Below are 20,735 nucleotides of genomic sequence, written 5' to 3'. Positions count from 1 at the left end.
CATTTTGGCTTTTTGCATTTCTTTTTCTTGGGGATGGTCTTGATCACTGCCTCCTATACAATGTCATGAACCTCTGTCCATAGTTCTTCAGGCACTCTGTCTACCAGATTTAATCCCTTGAATCTATTTGTCACTTCCACTGTATAATCATAAGGGATTTGATTTAGAACATACCTGAGTTTTCCCTACTTTCTTCAATTTAAGTCTGAATTTGGCAATAAGGAATTCATGATCTGAGCTACAGTCAGCTCCCAGTCTTGTTTTTGCTAACTGTATAGAGCTTCTCCATCTTTGGCTGCAAAGAATATAATCAATCTGATTTTGGTATTGACCATCTGGTGATATCCATATGTAGAGTCTTCTCTTGTGTTGTTGAAGAGGGTGTTTGCTATGACCAGTACGTTCGCTTGACAAAACTCTGTTGGTCTTTACCCTGCTTCATTTTGTACTCCAAGGCCAAATTTGCCTGTTACTCCAGGTATCTCTTGACTTCCTACTTTTCATTCCAGTCCCCTATAATGAAAAGGACATCTTTTTTGGGTGTTAGTTCTAGAAGGTCTTGTAGTTCTTCATAGAACCATTCAACTTCAGCTTCTTCAGCATTACTGGTCAGGGCATAGACTTGGAAGGATTACTGTGATATTGAATGGTTTGCCTTGTAAACGAACAGAGATCAGATTGCCAACATCTGCTGGATCATCAAAAAAGCAAGAGAGCACAAAAAAAAAAAAAAAAAAAAACCTACTGCTTTATTGACCATGCCAAAGCCTTTGACTGTGTGCATCACAACAAACTGTGGAAAATTCTTCAATAGATGGGAATACCAGACCACCTTACCTGCCTCCTGAGAAATCTGTATGCAGGTCAAGAAGCAACAGTTAGAACCGAACATGGAACAATGGACTGGTTCCAAACTGGGAAAAGAGTACGTCAAGGCTGTATATTGTTACACTGCTTATTTAACTTATATGCAGAGTACATCATGTGAAATGCCAGACTTGATGAAACACAAGCTGGAATCAAGATTGCTGGGAGAAATATCAATAACCTCAGATATGCAGATGACAGCACCCTTATGGCAGAAAGTGAAGAAGAACTAAAGAGCCTCTTGTTGAAAGTGAAAGAGGAGAGTGAGAATGTTAGCTTAAAAACAATGTTCAGAAAACTAAAATCATGGTATCCAGTCCCATCACTTCATGGCAAATAGATGGGGAAACAATGGAAACAGGGACAGACTTTTTCTTGGGCTCCAAAATCACTACAGATGGTGACTGCAGCCATGAAATTAAAAGACACTTGCTCCTTGGAAGGAAAGTTTTGACCAACCTAGACAGCATATTAAAAAGCAGAAACATTCCTTTACCAACAAAGCTCCATCTAGTCAAAGCTATGGTTTTTCCAGTAGTCATGTATGGATGTGAGAGTTGGACTATAAAGAAAGCTGAGTGCCAAAGAATTGATGCTTTTGAACTATGGTGTTGGAGGAGACTCTTGAGAGTCCCTTGGACTGCAAGGAGATCAAACCAGTCAACCCTAAAGGAAATTAGTCCAGAAAATCTATTGGAAGGACTGATGCTAAAGCTGAAACTCCAATACTTTGGCCACCTCATGCGAAGAACTGACTCATTGGAAAAGACCCTGATGCTAGGAAAGATTGAAGGTGAGAAGAGAAGGGGACAACAGAGGATGAGATGGTTGGCTGGCATCACCAACTCAATGGACATGAGTTTGAGTAAGCTCTGGGAGTTGGTGATGGACACGGAAGCCTGGTGTGCTGCAGTCCATGGGGTCGCAAAGAGTCGGACACGACTGAGTGACTGAGCTGCTTGATCTACAGAACAGAGACTTCACATGCAAATCCAGATTTCAGACTTCTTTATAAACATAAGGCCCAGTAACACAGACCTACACACTCCTAGCCACTGCCTTCCACCATTCCACCCCACCTACTTCCCCTTCCCACCCCTGCTGTGCCCTTTTGTCCCTGGCCCAAGTCAACATTTCCACCTGGCTTCTCTTAGGAGAGCGATATTTCTCAGTTAAGAGTGAAAAACACAAAAGATGAGCCAAGAAGTCCCCCTGTTTCCAGGAAAAATGGGAGAACATATCTCTTTCTGGCAATGCAGACTATTTCTCTGTGTTCAATATGTAAACAACGTGTGTCTGGGTCAAAGAGAGAAAGGGACGTGGTAACAGAGCCGGCCTAGCCACCTGCACATGCTGAGTCTTTGCCGCTGGCACAGCTAGGCCCCCAGGGCTGGGAGCCGCAACGAGGGTCTCTTTGGAGTGACGCCTGCCCTGTGGCTGGGCCTGGTGATGTGTTCTCAGACGGCTCTCGCAGGGTGTTGGGATGTGCTAGCAGCTTGGCAACTGCTCTCCCAGGAGAAGAGGGAAGATCGGTAGCAACAGCACCAGCTGCATGGCCACGCAGGCGTGAACACGCAGCCCCTAACCTCCCGGCCACACTGTGCACCACCCCCAAGACGGGGAAAGCGGTAGACACACCTCCCTTCAAGGTACTCCCCGTGATTGCGACTGCTTCTCCCAAGGAAATGCTGCTTCCACGCCTGCAGCCCCTTAAGCTCTCTCAGCCTCAGTTTGCTCAGACGTATAATAAGGAAGACAGTTGTTTTCCATGTATCCAACAGGTGGTTTTGGCCTCCGGCTTGTTGATTTATTTTTGCCAAGCCCCGTCAGAGGTCCAAGGGGGGCTCACTCTTCCAGGAATTCCCCAGAGCGTGTGTGTTGTAAATGAGCATGTGTGAATGTGTGGTAAGCACGTGATTGTGAGTGTGTGAGCTTGTGTGCACACGTGCCAATGTGTGTCAAGGAACAAGAGAGAGCAAGTCAGCAAGTCTATGAAGGTGATATAGCCCCAGACGGCTGTCATGGGGGTGATTCTTCAGATGAAAGGGGTCTGGCAGATCACTGGGACTGAAATACTGGAGGAGTGAAGGAACCAATGACGGAATGAAAACACAGATTTTGGGGCCAGGTGGATGGCATAGGGAAGGGCAGCCAGTCAGAAATTTCCTGAACAGGAGGAAGGTTGGGGCTGGACCTTCAAGGAGGAGCTGGATTTGCCAGGCAGACAGTGGTAGCTAGGTCTGGCGCTTGGGGTGTTTCTGCCCCAGGGAGTAGTGTGTGAGAGCTTCAAGGGTGGGAGAAGCCAGCAAACGGAGACTTGGCAGGTGGGCCGGGGCAGGGTCATAAATGGCCTTCCCTGCCCTGCTTGGAGCTGCAGGAGATGGGAGAAGCAGGTGCCAGTAGCCCCTGTGGTGTCTGTGCCAGGCTGGTGGGGTGCCCGCTGGGGCCAGGCCAGGGCACTGTGGTCCAGGAGCCGACTTGCACAGACCCTGGCGGGGTCACATCTGCTTTTAAACCAGGAAAGGAAACCCCAAACGTGTTCAAGTTTGTGATGATTCTTGCAGTCTCCGCCTGCCCAGCCACTGGCCTGTCCTGGGAGCCCTTGGGGTGTCCAGGGCAGCCAGGGCCCTGGTGAGTTGGCCCTGTGCCACCTCCCTGCAGAAAGGGCAGCCCTTGGTGGGCGTGGGACTCAGCATTGGATTGCAGCCTCCGCCTCTGCACCCCAGTCTGTTAGGAAAGGCCCCTGTGAGGCTGTGTCACAGATTGAATTTACAGCGTTCAGCACTTGCTCTGATTTCTCATTTCCTCCCTTCTTCAGATGAGGCTGATCAAATTAAGGCCCGTCAACACCATTGTCTGCCGGGAGGCTTGGTGCTGTGTAGGGAGCCCAGGGCATGTCCCTTCCTGGCCACGGTGGAAGCGCAGCAGCCCTAGGTTTCCAGGGATTCCCTTGGTGACCGCAGGATATGGCCTTTCAAGGCAAGGAGCACCATGGGAGAGGGACATGTTGCTTCATCCATACTAATCGGTGTTCCCCCCAGCCCTGCAGGCTTCTGAACCCCCTGAGCTCACACAGGAAGGCAACAGAGGATAACCCAGTTTCTGCAGGCATACCTGCATACCATTTCTGGTATGGTGGGCGTCCACAGTGGGCTGAACTGGGGGCCTCTCAGTCTGCACCCTGGGATTTATCCATGGCAGAGCTGGGTCTCTTGCTGGTGGTGGATGGAGAAAGTCCAGAAAGGAAGGCTGAGCCTGTGTAGCGGGGAGGGCTGATGTGTCCCTGGGACTTGCTGGGAAGCTGGGGGCTCAGGGCTCCCTATTCCTGGGTCAGCAGTGTTTAAGAGAGGACGCACGTGAGCCCCGTGCAGAGCACTTCTCTGGGCTGACCCAAGGTGACCCTCCTGCAGGACAATCTCTCCAGTTAGAAATCCCCAGTCCCTCTGCCTCGCCCAACCTGGGATCTTCAGAATCTTTCTGTCCGTTTTCCTGCTCAGTCCATGGAACGTTTTTGTTTGTTTGTTTGGTTTTGGTTTTTGTGGGTCGTGCAGTGCGTGGGATCTTAGTTCCCTGAGCAGAGATCAAACCTGTGCCCCCTGCAATGAAGTGCAGAGTCTTAACCACTGGACTGCCAGGGAAGTCCCCAGAAAGGTGTTTTTTTTTTTTTTTAATTTTTTATATATTAATTTTTGGCTGTGCAGGACCTCCTTTGCTGTGTGCAGGCTCTTCTCTGAGTGGGGTTACTCTCTCGTTTGCCATGTGCGAAGACCTCATTGCTGCGGCTTCTCTTGTTGCTGAGCACAGGCTCTAGGGTAAGGGGGTTTCAGTGGTTGTGACTCGTGGGCTCTAGAATGGGGGCTCAGTAGTTGCCCCGCGGCGTGTGGCATCTTCCTGGACCTGGGATTGAGCCCATGTCCCCTGCATTGGCAGGTGGATTCTTAACCACCGGACCAGCAGGAAAGTCCTCATGGAAAGGTTTTAAAGCATTAGGCCCCGCAGCGCTTGGGCTCCCCTCCAGCATGCACTGATGAGTGGAGCCCCTCCATTGGAGGGGCACCCCCTTTCCCCCAGAACTGTGCAGGGCACCACTGAACGTGTTGGCCCTGACTATGGGTCCTGAATATGCCTCCCTCCTACCATCCGGCACACACTCTCATTGAGAACATCTAACAGTTCCAGTTCAGAGCAGAATGACAGTGCAAAGAGTGAGATGGGAAGGGGTGCTGAGCAACTAAGGCTACTTTTTGCTTCCATGGAAATGCCATCCTGCCTCCCTGGGTCCTTGTTGGAGTCCCACACCTCAGGGCTTTGAGTGGACGTGGTGAGGTGAAGCGTGGGTCTTTGTGCTGCAGGGTCACGGTGCGTGTGGCTCTGGGATGAGGTCTCCAGCTTAGCAAGGGCCCCCCAGCCCTTTCCGCTGCTTCTTGTCTACCAGCCCCAGTGCAGCTGGCTCTGAGGGGCACTGTCCAGGGCTCAGGTGCAGTGGGCTGGATCCTGAGTCAGACCCTTACCTGCTCCCTTTGTTCCATGAGGCGGTGGCTGAAGCATGACTTTCCTGGGCTTGTCCCCCTATCCGCACAGGAGGGAGTCAAGCCCTGCTCCGTGGGACTGCTGGGAAGAGTGAATAAGAGATGAACATAAAGCCCCCGTGTCATTGGTTTCATCTTCATCATTTCCCTGTCATGCTGCTGCTGGGGTTGTCTGGAGAATTCTCTTCTCCATCCTAGGATGCTGGCTTGGTGCTAGGATGTGGACCTTCCTGCCTTGCCATCCTGAGTCTCAGCATCAACGAGGAGGAGCCCTTTATCCTCGCCCCAGCCCCTCTGTGTGCCAGGCTCCAGGTGCAGCCAGGAGGGTAATCCCCCAGTCTTGTGGGTGGGGGCTTGGACAGGTGCCGAGAGTTCCTGCATCAACCATGATGGCCTGGCATGAGCGGGCCTAGAGCAGGGCTGTGCAGCCTCCTGCACCCGCAGCATCTGTTGGCACCAGGCCCCTCTCAGAGCACTGGGACCACCATGCTGCAGTGGCCTCGCCCACCCTGCAAGACACGGGGCTCAATATCTGAAGAGATGAAAGGCCCAAGAGGAGAAACAGGTTGGCAGCTGGAGAGAAATGCCTTGAGCTTGGATTTGGAGACTCCAAAGACTGAGTGGCTGGTTCCTAGCATGAGCAATCACAGAGGGATGGGGGTGGGGGCAAATTCAGGGGCCCTTGGGATGAGGATGGAGCTGACTCTGTTCCTAGTGGGGGCCTGGTGGCGGCAGGTGCCATAGCCCCCGGTGGGCAGTGCACCTGAAGGGGTGGGATGGCGGGGGAGGAGGCATTCGGTCCTGGAAGTCCGAGTGTGGAGGCCTGAGGGCCTTCCAGAGAGCTGGATGTCCAAGTCTGGGATCTGGAAGGCATATGGAGCTGTCAGCAGGGATGTCCCTGAGGGTGTCACACTTGGACAAGCTGTGCCAGGGTGGAGACTGTGAGGACCGTGGTCCCTTGACGCTGGCCGTCAGCACCCCGCTTGCCAGCCTCTCACTTCCTCTACATTCACAGTGAAATCCCGGGGAATCCTCCCTTCTGTTGGGACCTGTGGGTGTCTGTGTTTTGTTCTGAAGTTCACAGTAAATATTTTCATTAAGCGATCTGCCAGGCTCTCCATTGTATCCCGCCATCTGGCTGCTGAGTGCTGGGGAGCGGCAGTGTGGAGGTAACTCAGGGCCAGTTTCCCTCCCCTCAGCTGACCGCAGCGGAGAGGGTGTCTGGTGCCCTGGAGGCTGAGGCCAGCTTTAGGGACCCGCCTGCCGTGACCATGTGCAGGACCTCCCTGGGGCAGGGCCGTCAGCCCCTGGGCCCCAGGGGCCTGCTTCCTGAAGAAGCCACGTGTGTTCCTGGGCCTGGGTGGGCTTCAGAAGCCACCTGGAGCGTGGTGCACGGGGAGCAAGCAGGTGCAGAGGAGCTGAGGCCGTTCAGCTGGTGTGGGGGTGCAGAGCAGGCCTGGGGTGTTGGGGCTTCCTGTGTGGGGGCTACAGACGCAGGCCCCAGGTCCTGCTGCGAGGAGCTCCCCACCGCCCTGGGTGGCCCATGGGTTTGGGCCTCGTCTCACATGGCCTCGACACTTGTGCAGGCACCCTTACCTCCAAGGACTGAGATCCTTCCAAGCATCTGTGAGGAACTGAGCCAGAGCCCCTTTCTCTCGGCCACATACCTTAAATCCCCAGTGGACTTCCTCTACCCCAGATACCCTGCTGCTGCTGCCGCTCAGTCGCTTCAGTCGTGTCTGACCCTGTGCGACCCCATGGACGGCAGCCCACCAGGCTCCCCCATCCCTGGGATTCTCCAGGCAGGAACACTGGAGTGGGTCGCTGTTTCCTTCTCCAGTGCATGAAAGTGAAAAGTGAAAGTGAAGTCGCTCAGCCGTCTGACTCTTAGCAACCCCATGGACTGCAGCCCACCAGGGTCCTCTGTCCATGGGGTTTTTCAGGCAAGAGTACTGGAGTGGGTTGCCATTGCCTTCTCCACAGCTACCTTGGGGTTTCTCTAAAAACAGGAGGTATAACAGAGCAGTACCATGTGATGCCCACAGCCTGATGCTGCTCTGGTTATCAAACCAAAAAATGGTGTCTAGCTTAGGGCAGTGTGTGTGACAGAGAGAGAGAGAGAGTGTGTGTGTGTGTGTGTGTGTGTGTGTGTGTGTGTGTTGGGGGGGACATGTTAGGATTCTTGTGGTTTCAAGACAGAAATCCAAATGAATTGACTCAAAGAGCTGGAGAGTCCAGGGGTATGTCAGCTTCCGGTACGGCTGAAATTCGGACCTAAATGGCATCACCTGTTCCCTTCCTGTCCCAGCTCTGCTTCTCCTGGAAGGAGGTGGTGCCCAGCAGCCGCTGGCCCACTTTGTCCGCCTCAGCACCCCCAGCAGAGAGAAAAGAGGACATGTCTTCCCAGAGACCCTAACGGATGCTTGGCACGGGGGTTCATTGGCCTGCCTGGGCCAGGTGGCTGCTCCTGGACCTGAGGATCCAGCAGCGTTGACTCCCCTTGAGAACTGGGAGGGCGTGGTGGGTCACCAAAGAAAAACCAGGGAGCAGCTCCCGGAGAAAGGCCAGGTTGCCACGCAGCACAGCTGTGGGTGGCTCCATTCACCTCCAGCGGAGCGGGGGTGCTGGGGAGGCCCGGTGGCTCATGTCCACCACGAGGAGCACCATTGCCCTGTCTCTGGGAGGGCAGGTTCCAGGGGCAGCTCCTTCCCCATTCTCATGAGCTCCCATTCCCCCCATGAAAGTGCTAGAATGGTAAGGAGTCTGGACTCCAGGCATTCACGCATCTCCCAGCGCTGGTCTCAGACTCGGGGCAGCCGTTAACAGATGTGGCCCTGGTGGACGAGCTCCGAAACGCTGGTCGGGCCCCAGCCGCCCCACCTCTCCTCCCCTCCACCTCGAGTCATAAAAGTGACACCGGACGGGCTGTGTCTGCCAGAGTTGCAAAAATGAATTCTGACTTGGTAATGAAGTTATAAAGGGCTGGGAGGAAATAACCCTAACGAGCTGCTTTTAATAAAGCTCACCAGTGGGGCTCGGTGCTGATGGCCCCCGTGGGGCTGAGCCTCTTTCTGTTTGCAGAGCCTCCAAAGATCCTGCCGGCTTCCAAACAGTGCTTTTGCTGTGTCCTAATTATGCTTCTGCGTAAACATATTTTATCTTAATGATCATCTTTAGGGGAATTTGCAGTCACAGAGGGCTTGTCTCTCAGTCGTTAACAAATGGAGAGGAAGACTCTCCCCCAGGTGACCTCTCCTGGCTGGTGGCACCGCTGTGCTCCTGCAGGGTGCTGTGCTCAGGAGTCTGGGCCCGGCCCGTTGCCCCCGCAGGGGCCTGCACTGGTTGTAGAAGGAGAGCTGGGCCGGAATCCTGGACCATGTCCAGCACCTGGTCAACACCTCAGTCTGCAGAGAGGCCTGTGTTTCTCAAGACTCACTTGTGACCTTGTTCGCAAGTTCCCCAGAAAGGGCCTTGTCACTTCCCAGAGAAACAGAAGCCAGACCAACCATGACCCCAGGCTGCTCCATTCATCTCCTCCAGGAGCCTCCGCCCACTGGGGGCAGTGCCGCCCTCTCCTTGCATGGCTGGTGTGTGCTTGTCTTTTGTTTTAATTTAATCACCTTTGATATTCATTAATATATATATATATATTTTTTTTAAATGGCTGATCAAATAATAAAACAATAAATAAAATTAGTAGACAACAGGGCAGCAATTCCAAACTGGATGATTTGGTAAGTGGTAGAAGTGGAACAGGTATGGACATCCTGGAAATCTGGCAGTCCTTACTCGATGATTATAAGAGCATGTTAACTCAGTAATTTCACTCTTGGGTCTACATCCTAAACACAGGGTGTCCTTAGGACATCCCAGTCCGCTCCTTGAACTGACCCTTGCCCTGGGGGCTCTTTTCCCCTCCCCTGGACTGGGCACGCAGGTGGTCACAGTCCCACAGGTCTCTCAGGAACACTGTTCATGGCAACGTTGCTTGGGTAGGCTGGGGGGGAGTTGGCAGAAACCTGGGTGTCATCAGTGGACGAGAGGGGCAAATCTGGCAGCTGCACTCCACACAGGCTTGAAGATAGACAGACAGAGTGGTGAGTGAAAGAAACAGGATGAGATACAACATGGCAGCACTTGTCAATTAAAAACAAACACAGTCAAAGAGCAGCATTGATTTTGCAAAAATACACTCTATCAAAAGGATGCCCTTTGATTATCTTAGCATGGTGCTCATTGCAAGGGGAAAGGAGAGAAAGCTGGTTGTGGAGATATATGCCTTCTTCTATTTTTTTTTTTTTAATGATATTGGGACAACTGTTTAGATAAAGGAGGAAAAACTCAAATAGTGGCTTCGCACCTAAGCAGAAACCAGTTCCAGTCCAGTTGGTGACCTGGGATGATGAAAATGAAGTCATAAACATGCTAGAAGAAAGTTGAGCTAAAGGCTTTCTTATGATCCCTTTATTAGGCAGGCTGTGAACGCTAATGCCAGTGCCCCTTCCAGGTTCCCCCAGGACTGCCTGTTGCTCACAAGCAGCTTTCACACCCCTGGCCTCTGCTGGACAAGCAAGTGGGTGGAAGTCCCTGTGTGGATGAGAGCCAGTCTCTCTGCCCCAGTGTTCAGGAACCCCTGAAGCTCAAATCTCTACTACCTCCCTGCAGAGCAGAAACTGCCATGTGTGAAGAAGGGGAGAATGGCTCTTATGGAATAGACCGGGGTCAGAGGCCAGCCCAGCTCTCCTTCTGCAACCAGTGCAGACTCCTGCAGGAGTGCGGGCCAGGCCAAGAGTCCTGGGCCCAACCTGTGCAGGGGAAGTCATCTGTGGGAAAGTTATCTTCTCCATTTGTTTTCCTGCATCTAATGCTTGTTTGAAAGTGAAAAAGTCGCTCAGTCGTGTCTGACTCTTTGCGACGCCATGGACCATACAGTCCACGGAATTCTCCAGGCCAGAATCCTGGAGTGGGTAGCCTATACCTTCTCCAGCGCATCTTTCTGACCCAGGAATAGAACTGGACTCCTGCATTGCAGGCAGATTCTTTACCAACTGAGCTACTGATGGTTTGGGGAAGTCTGAAGCCATTGCCTGGAAAATCCGATGGGCAGAGGAGCCTGGTAGGCTGCAGTCCCTGGGGTCGCTGAGAGTCGGACACGACTGAGCGACTTCACTTTCACTTTTCACTTTGATGCATTGGAGAAGGAAATGGCAACCCACTCCAGAGTTCTTGCCTGGAGAATCCCAGGGACGGGGGAGCCTGGTGGGCTGCCATCTATGGGGTTGCACAGAGTCGGAAATTAAAAGACACTTACTCCTTGGAAGGTATGACCAACCTAGATAGCATATTAAAAAGCAGAGACATTACTTTGCGAACAAAGGTCCATCTAGTCAGGGCTATGGTTTTTCCCAGTGGTCATGTATGGATGTGAGAGTTGGCCTGTGAAGAAAGCTGAGCACCAAAGAATTGATGCTTTTGAACTGTGGTGTTGGAGAAGACTCTTGAGAGTCCCTTGGACTGCAAGGAGATCCAACCAGTCCATCCTAAAGGAGATCAGTCCTGGGTGTTCATTGGAAGGACTGATGCTAAAGCTGAAACTCCAGTACTTTGGCCACCTCATGTGAAGAGTTGACTCATTGGAAAAGACTCTGATGCTGGGAGGGATTGGGGACAGGAGGAGAAGGGGACGCCAGAGGATGAGATGGCTGGATGGCATCACCTACTCGATGGACATGAGTTTGAGTGAACTCCGGGAGTTGGTGATGGACAGGGAGGCCTGGCGTGCTGCGGTTCATGGGGTCGCAAGGAGTTGGACACGACTGAGTGACTGAACTGAACTGAAAGCCGTTCTGCTTCCGGTTCTTTTAATTTCTTCTGTAACTGCTTCCTCTTGACCCTCTCTTATTCCCTGTGAAAGTCTGTAGAATGTTACTGGTGTTCTGAAAGTTCACGGTGATGCGCCATGGTGCTGGTGTGTTTTCATCTACTGTGTTGGGTGCTAGCTGGGCCCTTTCAGTCTTGGAGCACCTTTTAATTGTAGGAATAATTTCATTAGTTATTTCCTCTCTGTTTTCCTTTCTTTATGGAGTTTCTAGTATATGGACGATTTTTTTTCTTTGATTGGGTCCTCCAGTTTTCTTATCTCTTTTTCCTGATGGTTCAAGCCTTTTGGTCTTACTGCTTTACTTTCTGGGAGATTCTCGACTTTGTCTTCGTAATCCTTTCACTGAATTTACTATTTCCGCTGAAAAGTTTTTAATTCCAAAGGATCCTTTTGATTGTCCTCATTTTGTTCTTGTTCAGTGGGTGCAGTGTTTCCTTCAGGCTCTCAGGGGTCACTAATAATAGGCTTCCCCACCTTCCTAGGCAGTCTCTGTTTCCTCCATTCTCCTCATTTTGATTGTTGTGCTTTTTATTGATCTCCATCTATGGAGTCTGCGGCTCACCCCGGAGAGCTGGAGATCCTTGGCTGGCTGCTCATGTGCAACCTGGGCAAGAGAGGAGGTGACTGGGAGCTCGATGCAGGTAGTAGGGGAGCCATGGACAGTCATGTTGCCTTTTGGTCTTTGGTCATATTCCCTGAGAAGCCTCCTTCCAGCTTCCTGCCTGAGGGATGAAGGCTTGAGTAGCAGCGTTCTGGGAGTGGATTGTGGAAGTAGGCTGGTGTCTCAGCACTCATTTCATCCTCCTTTTTAGCATGGGACCTATGCTCTCAGCTACACCCGGTGCTTGCAGCCCAGAGATCTCGAGAGAGAGTGCGCTTCCAGACCAATGCAGTGTGAGTTACGGGGCTGCTACTAGGATGCAGGTTGTGAGAAAGGGATTTGGCCTTAGCTGACAACTAGTGTTTATTTCAATCCACTCATCATCCCGCTTCTAGAGGTACTTGGTGCCTTTGGAGGATTCTGCGATGCAAACTGGAAGCGTCTGGCCAGCTTCTCGGATATACTAAGTCGATTGCCATGTGGCCATCTGCTCTCCAGCCTACAACAGTTCTGTTATTTTTTTCCTCTCCTGCTCCCCCTGTCCTTGTTTGCTTGTGATTTAAGAAAAAAAAATTATTCCTTTACTAAAATTATAATGGGGTTCCAAGGAGGAGAAAAATTGGATATATGTGTTTAATGTACCATTTTTACCTGAGGTCCCTTCTATGCTTAGATTTGCGTTTAGACTTTGTATTCAGTTCCATGATGTATCTTTCATAACGGTCATGCCACTGTGATCTAATTAACGTTATTTTGTGATGTGTTCTGAAATTTCGAAAGGTAAATATCTCCTTGTTATTATTCCTTTTTAATAGTTTTTTCCAGCTAATCTCCTATATGTAGTCTTCCAGTTGAACTTTGGAACTGTATTGTTAGATTTTAACAGTTTTGTTTTTTTTTAATGGAGAGGGTGTTAAAATTATAGATTGATTTGGAAGACAATCAGCTTGCAGCCCAGGATACTGTCATTGTGTCTCCAATTACTGACGTTGCTGCTGCTGCTGCTGCTGCTGCTAAGTCGCTTCAGTCGTGTCCAACTCTGTGCGACCCCACAGACGGCAGCCCACCAGGCTCCCCCGTGCCTGGGATTCTCCAGGCAAGAACACTGAGGTTGCCTTACGCTTTTCGGGAGAGTTTTGACTATATTGTGTTACTCTTTGTGTCATCGTTCTACATTTCGTATTTTTGTTTATACCTAGATATTTTGTGGGGTTTAATAGTCAATAAGCCTCTTTTCCCATTCTGTTTCCTAGCTGATGTCTGTTATGTACAAGAAAGGTATTGATGTTTGCATACTGATTATATGGAGGATGAGAATTAACTATTTCTTGTAGGTTTGGTAAAACTCTTGTGTAAAACCTTCTGAGCTTGTCTTTGACTGCTTTTTTTTTTTCCATTTTTTTTCTAAGGTTTATTCAAGGTTTCTACTTGAGCCAACAATTAGAATGTATGTTCTCTATTTAGTCTAGGCTTACTAGAACTGTGTTTTTAATTTCTGGTGTTTAGGGTGTGAGAGGCTTCCTTCTTGTTTTCTTTGATTTTGATCTATGATAGCAGCTGTGATTTTTGAGGGCATGATTTTTGAGTTTCCCTTTTGTCTTAATGTAAGTGAAATTTGGAACTTGTGCTTGAACAGCACACATTCTCTGCTTGTTGAGCTTAAACATTAGGTTGTTTTAGTAACTTAGATCTTCTACAGTAATTCAGGGCTTCCCTGGTGGATTAGTGGTAAAAAAAAAAATCTGCTTGTAATACAGGAGACAAGAGATGCAAGTTTGACTCCTGGGTTGGGAAGATCCTCTAGAGGAGGGCATGGCAACCCACTTCAGTATTCTTATCAGGAAAATCCCATGGATAACCTGGCGGGCTACAGTCGATGGGGTCACAAAGAGCCGGATGTGACTGAGCACGCACGGTAATTCAGATCCTGCCTAATGTTTCACCTAATTCATCTGGTGTTTTCTGGAGTAAATATATTACAATGCACATGAACTGCGGCTTTGCCTGTTTCTCCTGTACCAGGCTGAAGCTCTGTTAGGTGAATGAAATTTCATCTCTTTTTTATCTTTCCAATGAATTGTTGATCAGTTTGTCCCTTTAATGTCAGATTATATTTTATCTCATAAATATCATTATGCCTGGTTCTGTTTTGTTGGCAGTTACATGGTAACTCTCTTTTCGCCCCATTTGTTTTCACTTCTCCTGGGTAATTTTGTTTCAGTTACACCTTGTGTAAGTAATTTACGGCAGGATTTTGTGCCAGCTCATGCTCCTATGCCGGTCGCCTTCCTGTTGCTCTTGCTGCCCGCTCCCCCATCCCAAGCCTGGGCTTCCTGGCCCTGCTGTGCCTGCCCTCCTTCTGCCCAGCTCCCAGGGGCACCCCTCCCCGCACCCCCCACTGCTGGGTCTGTGCTTCCTCCCACTGTGTCTCTACGGGGGCTCCTGCCCCTCACAGCCCTGCTGGGTGGTACCCGGGTACCTGTGTGTATCTGTGGGGTACCAAGGCATACAAGACACTTCCGAGGGGGCCTGTCTTCCGAGGGGGCCTCCTTTAAGTGGAGTAGACAGGTAATGCCCAAGAAAATTCATAAATGAGATTCAAGCTGCAAACAGTGGTACATTCCATGAAGGAGGAAAACAGGATGCTGTCACGGAGACACTGGGGGAAGAGAGAGCCTATTTTAATTTAGGATGAAACAAGGCAAATCCCCCTGAGGAGGGGACATTTTAGCTGACACCTGCAGGATGAGAGGGAGTAGGTCCAGGGAGGAATGAGGGGAAGATCATTTCCTGGAGAAAGGACAGCAGTCTTCCCCATCACTGGGCAGTGGCTTCTCAAGGCTCCGTGCCCTCCTCCCTTGTAGATGTGTCCTTGGGGGAGGCAGATGGGGACCATGTCCAGTGCGGGAGGCAGAGGCCTGTGAGCTCTGTTCCCTCTGGACCTTTCGGGGGCTCCTGCTGGACCTGATAGGAAGGCTAAATCTGGGCAGGAGCAGCAGCAGCAGAAAGGGCATCCCAGGAGAGACGAGTGCAGCGAAGGGCTGGGCATGGGGTTTGCACAGGGACAGCCAGCATCCAGGCCCCTTGAGCCCACACCTGCTGCATGGCGCTCCCACAGCGTTTATAGACCCAGGTCCCTGGGCTTGCTCTTCTCTGCACTAAACACGCTTGCTTGTTTCTCCCAGTTTTGGTTTCCCCACGCCATCTCTTGCTGCTGGTGAGATACACAGGCCACTCCAGGGCTCGTCAACAACTTTGGATGCTGTGGCTTGGGCTGGGTCCCGGCCCCTCCTCTGTGGTGCGACTTGTCTGCATCGCGTTATCTTCCTGAGGCTCCTTGATGCTAAACTGAGACAGTAATGAGGATGGGGAGGAGCCTCCTACTTGTTGAGGGTTGGATGGCTGGGTCGTAGTGGAGGTTTGCCTGTGCACACGCGCCAGCGCACCAGGCTGCAGGGGCAGCGGGAGCCGGGCAGGGTCCTGTGATCCAGGCACTGTGGGTGAGCTTGGCTGCTGTGACCCGCTTGTTCCCCTGGAGCGCAGGCACTTCAGGGTTTCCTGGATGCCATTCTGCGTCCCCTTCTTCCATCCTGTCCACAGACTGCTATTGATTCTTTGAGGGATTTTGTCTGCCCTCCTGTAGAGACGCTCAAATGAGGGACAGCTCTTGGAGGCTTCCTGTTGAATCATCCTTTGCCCGAGACATGAGCTCACCAGAAGGGTGCCCCCAGCACAGGGAATGCCAGCAACTAAAAGCCCGTGGTTGCCCATTGAAAAGACAGGGTTCTGCCGCAGACACCTCCACTCAGGGGAGCCTCAGCCTGCTGGGGTCCAGCCTGCTCCTGTCTGCTGTGGATCAGCCCCCAAAGGGACTGGTGACTTCTCCCCATGTGGGAGGCTGTGTGCAGAGGTGGCTGTGTCAGGAGCCGGGACAGATTGTCCTTCGTCCTCGGCAGGAGATGGACAGTGCGGACTGCTCAGTGTCCAGGCCTGGCCAGAAATGAAGGGTCAGGCACAAGGCTGGGTAAGTGCTGGGTCACTGAGGCTTGGCCACTTACGAGCATGCAGGAGCTGCCAGAGGAGGCGGGAGGGGGACTGAGAGGAGCTGGGGCCTGTAGACCGGACAGGCAGCCCTGTGCAGGCAGATAGGCCCTGAGGCTGGGCGTGGTTGCAAGTAACCAAGAACAGCCCACTGAGGACCTGAGCGGGACTCTCAACCTGAGGGGCAGGTCTGCTAGGAGCCGGCACCAGGGCACAGCTGGGATCTCCGAGTGGCCTAGCCTGTAGGGTTGCGCCCACTGTAGGGAAACTGGGAGATGTCCAAGAATGAGAAAGTGGAGCGTCAGCCTGGCTGCTGGATCCCGTCAGTGCTCACGTGGCCCTGGGACTGGGGGCCCTGGGTCTGGGGCCGGCTCCCTGTGCCATGCTAGGGCTAAGCAGGGCTAGGGCTCCCAGGGACTGACTGCAGGGCGGGGCTGCCACCTTCGAATTGCTTGGGGGGCCCTGTTTGCTTCCCTTCATCTGCCCTTTCCTTTGGATTCAAGCACAGCTCTACAGGGGCTGGGTCTTGGGAGTGGTTCTAGGACATAATGTCCAAGTCACCCTCCAATGTTATCATGATTGAAATAATAATGATAAGAACAATTATGCTTGTGGTGAAATGAATGTTTCTAGTGCATTCTTAGGAAACATTGCTGTCTTTATGGACCTGTAACATACAGTTTAGTTAAAACAGAGTTTGCTCAACAGAAGCAACTATAAGATGTACCCCAGCCAGCATGTCCTGATGGTAGCCCCGAGCCCTCCTCAGAGAATGTCAGGCCAAGTCCCTGCACAGTGTCTTCATGGTTCAGGGTCTGGGGCCCACGCTGAGGCCTGCAGAGGTTAGGTGGGCAGAGAGGACATCGGGCCAGGAGGGCTGGGGGCCCAGACCTCTGTGCTGTGTCCCAGGCATGGCCATTACTCCACAGCATGAACCCCCCTCTCCCCTCTACAGTGGCTCTGTGTCCTAATTTCTTAGACAAGCTGACTATTCTAGATTTTTAACATGAAATCTCGAAATTTGAAATACTGTTGACCAAATGCAGTATTTAAAAAAACACACAGCCCTAACAGGCACCCCCGTGGTCTGGTTTTGCCCAGGGACCACCTGTCAGTGAACCCTGGCTTGACAGGGTCAGAGGGTAAGCTCCAGCCTCTTCCCCAGGAAGAGTTCTTTTTTAATGAAAATTATCATCTTTCTGCTTCCCAAGGTGGTTCTGAAGGTGAACTGTCCCTGCTTGTTGAAAATGCAAAGAAATAAATGTGTAAAAATAGAGCAGCCATTCTTCACCCCCCCGTCAGGTTTAAGTAGCTGATGTCTCCCCTGGGAGCAGCAAGGATGGCCCTGAATCATCTCCAGACAGCCCAGCAGAAGGACTAGCTCTTCACAGGCGCCGGCCCTGGAGCGGCCCTTGGCAGTGCCTGCCATGTGCATGTGTGTGTGTGTGTGTGTGTGTGTGTGTGTGGAGTGTGTGTGCACACATGTGTGGAGTATGTGTGTGTGCATGTGTGGAGTGTGTGTGTGTGCGTGTGTGTGGAGTGTGTGTGCGTGCACATGTGTGGAGTGTGTGTGTGTGCATGTGTGGAGTGTGTGTGTGTGCATGTGTGGAGTGTGTGTGCACGTGTGTGTGTGGAGTGTGTGTGTGTGCGTGTGTGGAGTGTGTGTGTGTGCATGTGTGGAGTGTGTGTGTGTGCGTGTGTGGAGTGTGTGTGTGTGCGTGTGTAGAGTGTGTGTGTGTGTGTGTGTGGAGTGTGTGTGTGTGCATGTGTGGAGTGTGTGTGCACGTGTGTGTGGAGTGTGTGTGTGTGCACGTGTGGAGTGTGTGTGTGTGCGCATGTGTGGAGTGTGTATGTGTGCATGTGTGGAGTGTGTGTGTGTGTGCATGTGTGGAGTGTGTGTGCGTGTGTGGAGTGTGTGTGTGTGTGTGTGTGGAGTGTGTGTGTGTGCGTGTGTGGAGTGTGTGTGTGTGCATGTGTGGAGTGTGTGTGTGTGCGTGTGTGGAGTGTGTGTGTGTGCGTGTGTGGAGTGTGTGTGTGTGTGGAGTGTGTATGTGTGCATGTGTGGAGTGTGTGTGTGTGTGCGTGTGTGGAGTGTGTGTGTGTGTGTGCGTGTGGAGTGTGTGTGTGTGCAGTGTGGAGTGTGTGTGTGTGCGCGTGTGGAGTGTGTGTGTATGCACGTGTGTGGAGTGTGTGTGTGTGCGTGTGTGTGGAGTGTGTATGTGTGCATGTGTGGAGTGTGTGTGTGTGCGTGTGTGGAGTGTGTGTGTGCGCGTGTGTGGAGTGTGTGTGTGCGTGTGTGTGGAGTGTGTGTGTGTGCGTGTGTGTGGAGTGTGTGTGTGTGTGCACGTGTGTGGAGTATGTGTGTGTGCATGTGTGTGGAGTGTGTGTGTGCGTGTGTGCGCACATGTGTGGAGTGTGTGTGTGTGCATGTGTGGAGTGTGTGTGCGTGCGTGTGTGTGCATGTGTGTGTGCGCGTGTGTGGAGTGTGTGTGTGTGTGTGCACGTGTGCATATGAGGAGACACGGGGCACTCAGGGCTGTGGCAGCGACACAAGGGCCCCAGGAGGTACAGGAATGCCGTAGACCCTCAGCCCAGCCCTACCTTATTCCTCTTTTCTGTGAAGCGCTTCCCCTTCCACTGCTCCTTCGCCTCCACTTCTTGGTCTGTCAGCGACCAGGTGGCAGGTTTGTGCCCCAAAACTAACAGACAGCAGGTGTAAAGAAGAGAGCTTCTGCCCGGCTCGGGGGGCTCTGTCAGTCCTCCAGTCTGTAAAGTGGAGTCAGTAATGCCCATCAAAGAGGCCTGTTGTCAGCACTGGATAAGGACACATAAGCAGAGGGCCCGCTGGGGGAGCAGGACCTTGGTGACAGGCTGCCTTGCTGTATCTCCAGAGGAGCCAGGAGACAAGAGCCTAGGGGACGAGTGAGAATTGTTCTGGAAGACTCTCTGGCGATGTCATGATAACCTGATGTCCTAGGTCCTTCCCAGGGCAAGAGTTTCTGAGACACACCTGCTTCTCCCCTCACCAGGAATGCCGAGGATAGGGGGACCCTGGGGTCAGAGGCCTGGAGCGGATGCAGAGATCCATGCAGGGGTGTGAGGGGCTTCCAGGGACGTTGGCACTGGTTCTTACTGGGCAGTGTGGTCTGTGGCTGCCAGCAATGCTGAAGGTCAGCCCAGCCAACTCAGCTGCAGCCCTGGGAGGTGGGGGCAGCGGCTCTGGTCCATGGGGGGCTCCAGGCCCAGTGGGAACGCAGAAGGAATGGAGACATGCTGCAGCTCTGCAGAAGATGCAGCGACACCCTGGGGTCCTGGCCTGATGGGATGCAGCCCCCGGCCCCTCAGCGTGGCCCCAGGCCCCGGATGGGCTGCCCCGCTCTGAGCCGCGTGTTAGTCTGTGGGGGCTGGAGTGAGCCGTGGCCAGCAGACTGTGGACTAGTTGCCATGTGAGGGCTCATCCTGGGCTCTGCATGATTATCAGGAAGCCTCTCGTCTCCTCAGAACGTGGCACCAGGGGCAGGCAGAGGTCTGGGCAGGGGAAGGGTGCCCACGGGCTGGTCCCAGCCCAGGAGGGAGTGGGTGGACCAGGCTGAGAGAGGAGGGACTTTGCTTCAACCAGGGACTGAGCCAAAAGCCCCAGAGGGGAGCTGTCTGGGAAGACTCTGTGAAACACGTGCCACCTGGGCTGGGCCTCAGTTTCCCCGGTTATAAATGGGCCGGTAACACCTGGGGGACCAGCCTTTTGGCACTGGGCGAGTATGTGAATGGGTGACAAGAGCTGGCTCTGTCCACCAGGCTCCCTCCTCTCCGTTCATCACTGGGTGCCAGGCCCAGCCCCTGGGATGGCCGAGCTGTGGGTTTCCATGCTCCTGGGTCTGAGCTGACTTGCCTATCACAACTGCGCTGTCTGAACCTGTTTGCTCTTCCGTGAAATGGGGACAGAAGTGCCCTGGGTCACAGTGCTGTGATGATGGCAGGCTGATGGCCACACTGGCATCTTGCAGGGGCCGAGTTGCATCTGAGTGGGGTTTTTTCCGGCTGCAGTGGCCTTGTTGAGTCTGGACTGCTGCTACAGGCTGTGTCCTCTCTCTCCTTTCAGGGATCTCCGCAGACAGCCTGGACAGCCTCAGCCGTGCTCTGGGTGTTCTGGAGGAGCGAGTCAACAGCTCCAGGCGGAGGATGCGCAGGCATGCTGCCGACGACGACTACAACATCGAGGTCCTGCTTGGGGTGGACGACTCTGTGGTCCAGTTCCACGGGACGGAGCACGTGCAGAAGTACCTGCTCACCCTCATGAACATTGTGAGTGGGGGTGCGGTGGCGGGGGAGGGCTCTGGGGTGGGGCTGGGAGGCTGGGGGCGTGGGTGGGCCAGGGCACCTTTGCTTGCCACAGCTTCCTGGTGGAGCTGGGCATGAGTGAAATGGTCACAGGGAGGCTCTGGGTCTACAGGTGAGAAGAGGTGACCCTCCTATCGACCTTGTTTAGCCTGACTTTTCTCATCTGCAAATGTTGGTGGGGATTCTGACTTGGCAAAGCCATTTATATGCTAAGGCCATTTTCTAGACACTCATCATTTGTGTACTCCTCCTCCTCCTCCTAAGTCGCTTCAGTCGTGTCCGACTCTGTGCGACCCCATAGACGGCAGCCCACCAGGCTCCCCTGTCCCTGGGATTCTCCAGGCAAGAACACTGGAGTGGGGTGCCATTGCCTTCTCCGATTTGTGTACTAGTTTTCTTAATTTTTCACAATACCCATATTGTGTAGGCTATGTGTTTTCATATAAATCAACTGATTTTTTAAAAGCTTAAAATTATT

At 52.4% G+C, this 20,735-nt stretch overlaps 1 protein-coding gene across 1 annotated transcript in view; it reads left to right on the top strand.

The window, feature by feature from the left end:
* The window catches only part of ADAMTS2 (ADAM metallopeptidase with thrombospondin type 1 motif 2), a 245,140-nt gene that overhangs the window by 125,599 nt on the left and 98,806 nt on the right, over nt 1-20,735 (top strand). Inside the window, exon 4 of the mRNA XM_027548434.1 lies at nt 20,019-20,221. Coding sequence (XP_027404235.1) covers nt 20,019-20,221 — 203 coding nt within the window. The remainder of the gene's footprint in view (nt 1-20,018; nt 20,222-20,735) is intronic.

The sequence above is a fragment of the Bos indicus x Bos taurus genome, chromosome 7 (genome assembly GCF_003369695.1).
Source record: "Bos indicus x Bos taurus breed Angus x Brahman F1 hybrid chromosome 7, Bos_hybrid_MaternalHap_v2.0, whole genome shotgun sequence".
In the NCBI taxonomy this organism is placed as follows: domain Eukaryota; kingdom Metazoa; phylum Chordata; class Mammalia; order Artiodactyla; family Bovidae; genus Bos; species Bos indicus x Bos taurus.
This window is presented reverse-complemented; position numbering and strand designations above follow the sequence as displayed.